A 5,752-nucleotide genomic window follows, 5' to 3' on the forward strand; every position below is an offset into this window, starting at 1 on the left:
CAGGCCGAGGTGGCCATCGAGCGGGGCATCTGCCCTGAGCGCATCTACCAGGGCTCCAGCGGAAGCTACTTCGTCAAGGACCCTCAGGGGGTGAGAGCTGGGTTGGGGATCGCGGTCGCCGGGCGGGTGGAGCACTGAGGGAGTTCCGGGTTTTGCACCTTCTGGGAAAGAAAAAAAGAAAAGCTGCAAGAGAGAAACTTCACAGTGCCAGCCCTTAGCAGGATTTTCGGATGCCACTGAGGACTGGAGATAGGGAAGCTCTGCAGGATGAAGAAATAAATCAGAACCTATTTAGTGGAGGAGGCGTGAAAATGAAAAGAGGAAATTGACCAGATAACAGGCTGAGGGCTCAGTGGTGTGGGGCAATTTGCCTCTAGACAGAGAAGCTTAAGCAGATGCTGTTTTGCAGTAGGTTCCTTAGCTTTATAAACTACTGAGACTACTGTTCGGCCATTGGTTTACAGATTTGTACAGATTTGGGGCTCTGGGCTTGTTCCTCTTTTTGCACCGAAGCAATGTGTTTCTGTTCTGAAGAACAGGTGAACCATCAGGGGCTCTGAGGATTCAGTCCCGGTCTTCTGTGTTGTGATGATATATATCTCCTGCCACAGTCCCTGGATTTTATTGACAGAAGTTTGTAATGGCGTGGGGGGACGCATCAGTTTCACCTGGCCTCGTTATTGTTCACTTCCGCTGGGAAAAGGTTCAAATCATTTCTGACAGTTCCTCAGTGTAGAACGTGGAGTTTTAGAAACATGGGACTCTCTGCTATCTTTTACTTTCATTCTCTCCCAGGCCTATCAGCAGTTTGCTTTTCAATTAAGGTGGAGTTTTGCTGACCTTTATTTTGTCCCCTGCATGCATTTACAGGGGGATGGGCATGGGATAGGGCATGGAGCAACCAGGGCAGCTGAGAAGTGACTTTTTATCCTTTTGAGAACTACAGAAGAATTTAAGGCATTTGACTTAGGTCAAGCCAGGGTTATTGAAGTCTTCAGATGTTCCATAATGGTTCATTGGGAAAATGTGTTATTATTATACTTCTTAAAATAGTGGGTGCCAAAATTTTCTCACATTTTCCCAGCATCTCTCCTGCGTGGACTCTTTAGATGCACAGTATATTTGGTTTTGTTGTTGTTGTATTTTTTTGGTACCAGGGATTGAACCCAGGGGTGCTTTACAAATTGTAAAACAGTACTTAAGTGCTTTACAAATTGCCCCACACCACTGAGCCACATCCCTAGTCTGTTTTTTTTTTTAATTTTTTATTTAGATACAGGGTCTTGCTGAGTTACTTAGGGTCTTGCTAAGTTGCTAAGGGTGGCTTTGAACTCATGATCCTTCAACTGCTGGGATTACAGGCTTGTGCCACCATGCCTGGCCAGTATACTGTTTTGATAGAGGAGTCGTGAGTGACCAGGATGAGCTATCATTTGTAGCTCTTGGTCAGGTCCATTGAATGATTCATTTATTCATGAAAGTCATCCCTGAATTATTAAGAACCAGAAGACAATTCTGCCATCAATTCTGTGTACATAACCTGGGTTACGAAAGGCTTTGAGAGTAATAGTTCTTTTCCAAGACCCTTAAATAAGGGAGCTTGAAAACTCAAATGGGAACCATAATTTCTAGAAACAAGAAAAGTTGAGTGTCCTGAGATCTAAAAGTCAGCAAAGTGCTTTGTCTTTTTAAAACAGAATGAGATTTTTTTTAAAACATTTATTTTTTAGTTGTAGTTGGACACAATACCTTTACTTTGTTTATTTATTTTTATGTGGTGCTAAGGATTGAACCCAGGGCCTCACACATGTTAGGCAAGTGCTCTACCGCTGAGCCACAACTCTAGCCCCCAGAATGAGATTTAATGTGTGAGTTGTTTTGGTTTTTTTGGGTGGGGCGATGGGGAGGTTAGCTTGTGGACTGAGAATGTGCTAAGATTATCTTTGATAGGTTCAGGATGAAAAAGATTTTTTTTTTCATGACACTTTACAATTCCCATGGCAGTATTTCAGGTCCCACTGGTAGGAGTAATAGGATCTCTCAGTTATCCCTGGAAGATAAAGTACTATCACTTCATACATACACAGAGAAAGGCACACCACAGGTAAGTTTCTTGGTGATGTTTAGGATATCGGTCGCTAAAATTTCCTGGCCACTATTCTTTATTAGAGGGGAACTCAAAACAAGATGCTCTGATCAAACTTTTAATGTAACCATCCTGCTCCCTCTGAGGAAAATGTGATTTAGAACAGAAGACTACTTCCTAAATGCTGTTTGGGGGGGTTACACTGGCCCCTCACTGTAGTTAGTATTGTCATTTTGACCTTGCTCCAAATGTATTTTATTTAACAAATACTTACATAGCACTTACTATATGCCAGGTTGTGTTTTACAAATAGTAGCTCATTTAATCCTTATAACCACCCTCCAAGATGAGTACTATAATTATCCCCACAGGTGACAACACTGAAGCACATAGTATAACTAATTTACCCAAGGTCTCACAGCAACCAAATCGTGGAGTTGGGCATATTGGCTCTGGAGGTCATGCTTCTAACCACAATGCTCTGCTGCCCCAGAGTTACTCATCTGAATTTCTGGTTTCTCTTTTTAGCCAATATATTGCTTAGTATTGAATTTGGCAGTGTGTGACAGACATTTTAAAATAATAATGATTTGAAAAAAAGGTTCATTTATCTCTTGTGTAAAGGACTTATGTAGGCTGCATGGCATTTTACTTTATCACGGGTTCAGGTCCTTCTTCTATCCAGGATTCAGCCATCCTTAGTGTGTGGCTTCCACTTCATGTTCCAAGTGGCTGCTTGTGCTGCAGAGATCTTGTCTGTTTTTCAGCTATTTGGAAGAAGGAAAAGGAGAGAAGGAATGTCGCCACCCCTCAGGACCTTTCCTAGAGTTGCATCAGAGCCTTCTGCCTAAAAGAACTGTAGTCTTTATCTTGCCCAGCTAACCATCAGGAGTCCCATGACTAGGGAAGAACCTGGGAGCAGCAGTTTCTATAATGGCTACTTTTGAAACTTAGTCTGAAAAGATTCTTGAAGAATCTGATTCTAGTCCTAATTCCATTTCCCAACGTAGAATGGTTTCTGTCACAGAGTAAGTGGGGACCTGGAACTGTTAGAGAGAAAGTGCTAGATTAGGAGTCATGGTGGAGTGTGCTCACATTACCCCTCCTCACTTACATCCTTGTGCTTCAGGTCTCATGTTCACTCAGGAACAAACATATTTTTTGAACATTCTCTAGTTTGTGTGGTCAGTCCTACCAGATGTTCATATTATCAGGAATCACAGAACAGCATGTGATTTACTAGTTTAAGAGGATTAAATGAGATATTACACATGAAAGGCCCTGGTGTAGTTCCTGGTTTTTAGATGAAGCTTAGAGTTTTTTGTTTTGTTCTGTTGTACTTATTGATCCCTGGATTGGCTTTCTTGGATACACAACATTGAAAAAGGCAAAAGTAGTATAATTTTGAGAAGATACTTTTATAACCATTGAGAATAGCAGTTCATTAGATCATAGTAAGTTTGGTATTTGCATCAATGCCAATTACAGTATCTATAAAGACACTGCCCACATGTTCTAGGAACTTGGCCTCCTATCATTGATTTTCAATATTTATTTATTTATTTATTTTTGTGGTGCTGGGGCATGAACCCAGTCTCCCGTGTGCTAAGCAAGCACTCTGCTACTGAGCTACATCCCTAGCCCAATTTTCAACCTTTAATAGACTTTATCCACCAACTGTTTGCCATGAAAGTGGCATCTTTTTCCATTTTTAGTTCTTTTTTTTTTTTTTGCCTTAATACTGGGGATTCAACCCAGGGCACTTAGCCACTGAGCTACATCCCCAGCACTTTTAAAAAAATATATATTTTATTTAGAGATAGAGTCTCATTGAGTTGCTTAGGGCCTCAGTAAATTGCTGAGGTTGACTTTGAACTTGTGATCCTCCTGCCTTAGCCTCCTGAGCCGCTGGGATTACAGGTGTGTGCCACTGTGCCTGCTTCCATTTTTCAAATATAAAACTTAAAATATTGAATATGCTTCTTCCAACCACATGTGTCCTCTAGTAAAATTCTTTTACTAAAATGTTAAAAGTTGGGTTGGGGTTGTGGCTCAGTGGTAGAGTGCTCGCCTAGCATGTGTGGGGCACTGAGTTCGATCCTCAGCACCACATAAAAATAAATAAAATAAAAGTATTGTGTCTATCTACAACTAAAAAATATATTTTTAAAAAATGTTAAGAGATGGTCAAATTTGTGCATCCTATACAGATCTTGAGATTTTAAGCATCATCTACTATCAATACAAGCAGTTCTCCCAAGCCACAAGTTGTAATGGGTAAAGCAGTTTGGATCAGCAGTGTGGTGTGAAAATACACACAAGCTAAATCATTTTCACTACATTCTGTCTATTTGGACTCATCTTCTTTCAGGGTTTAATATGTTTGGAATAGCCCTTTCTTCCCTTCTGTAAGGGTTAATGTGTATGTGTCAGGTGTGGTGGTGCACATCTGTAATTCCAGCGGCTCTGGAGGCTAAGGCAGAAGGATTACAGGTTCAAATTTAGCCTCAGCAACCTAACAAGACCCTAAGCAACTTAGTGAGATCCTTAAAATAAAAAAAAATTTAAAAAAGGGTTGGGGATGTAACTCAATGATTAAGCACCTCTGGGTTCACTCCCTGGTACCCAAAATCAATCAAACAAACAAGAGTTAATGTGTGGGCTGGAGTTGTCGCTCAGTGGTAGAGCGCTTGCCTAGCACTTGTGAGGCACTGGGTTCGATCCTCAGCACAACATAAAAAGAAATATATAAAATAAAGGTATTGTGTTCATCTACAACTAAAAACATGTTTTTAAAAAAGAGTTAATATGTATGTAAACAAGACTTCTCTACCTAAATAAGTCAAGGACAGCTTTTTCTCTCCAACCTCTAATGCAGAATGCAGTAGTACTTAAAGTGTGGCCCAGGGGCTCCTATGAATTCCTTTTTGGGGTCCAAGGATAAAAATTATTTTCCTAATAATTGTAAGACTTTATTTGCCTATTTCACTCTTATTTCCTTATGAGTGTAGAGTGGAATTTTCCAGAGATCACATCATGTGTGATATCGAAACAGATTGACTACTAAGGAAGATGTGAGAACCCAGTTGTCTTCTATTAAGCCAGACGTTAAAGAGATTTGAAAAATGTAAAACAATGCCAGTCTTCTTTCACCAAAGTATTTTTGAAAATGAAGGCTAGGAAAATACACCTTCATTTGTCATTAAAATATATCATGCTTAATGTATAGTAGGTTTATGTTTATTATTAAGTGAATTAAACAGTTTTCTCAGTTTCAATTTTTAATACAACAGATAGACCTTGAACAAAAGCTTTTTGGGGTCCTTTATAATTTTTAAGAATTTAAGAGAATCTTAAGACCAAAACGTTTAAGAATCATCCATTTAATGTTTACGAAACTTTTAAAGAAACTGTTTCATTAAAGGTCACTTTTTTTTTTTTAATTAAAGATCATTTCTCTTTATTTCACTATGCTATATGAGTGATGCACTTGAACTATCTTAAATTTTAGGTTCCTGGAGAAAAGGGTGGTGGCGGGCGACTATGACAATGACTGTTGCTGCTTTTCCTCCTCTCCATCTATCTTTTTTCTTGTTGTTTTTCTTTCCTTCCTTCCTTCCTTCCTTCCTTCCTTCCTTCCTCCTCCTCCTCCCTTCCTCCTCCTCC

At 39.8% G+C, this 5,752-nt stretch overlaps 1 protein-coding gene across 1 annotated transcript in view; it reads left to right on the forward strand.

Annotated features, from left to right (window-relative positions):
• Pi4k2a (phosphatidylinositol 4-kinase type 2 alpha) overlaps window positions 1–5,752 on the forward strand; it is a 39,109-nt gene that overhangs the window by 11,739 nt on the left and 21,618 nt on the right. The window contains exon 3 of the mRNA XM_015494852.2: window positions 4–90. Coding sequence (XP_015350338.1) covers window positions 4–90 — 87 coding nt within the window. The remainder of the gene's footprint in view (window positions 1–3; window positions 91–5,752) is intronic.

The sequence above is a fragment of the Marmota marmota genome, unplaced genomic scaffold (assembly GCF_001458135.2).
Source record: "Marmota marmota marmota unplaced genomic scaffold, marMar, whole genome shotgun sequence".
NCBI lineage: Eukaryota > Metazoa > Chordata > Mammalia > Rodentia > Sciuridae > Marmota > Marmota marmota.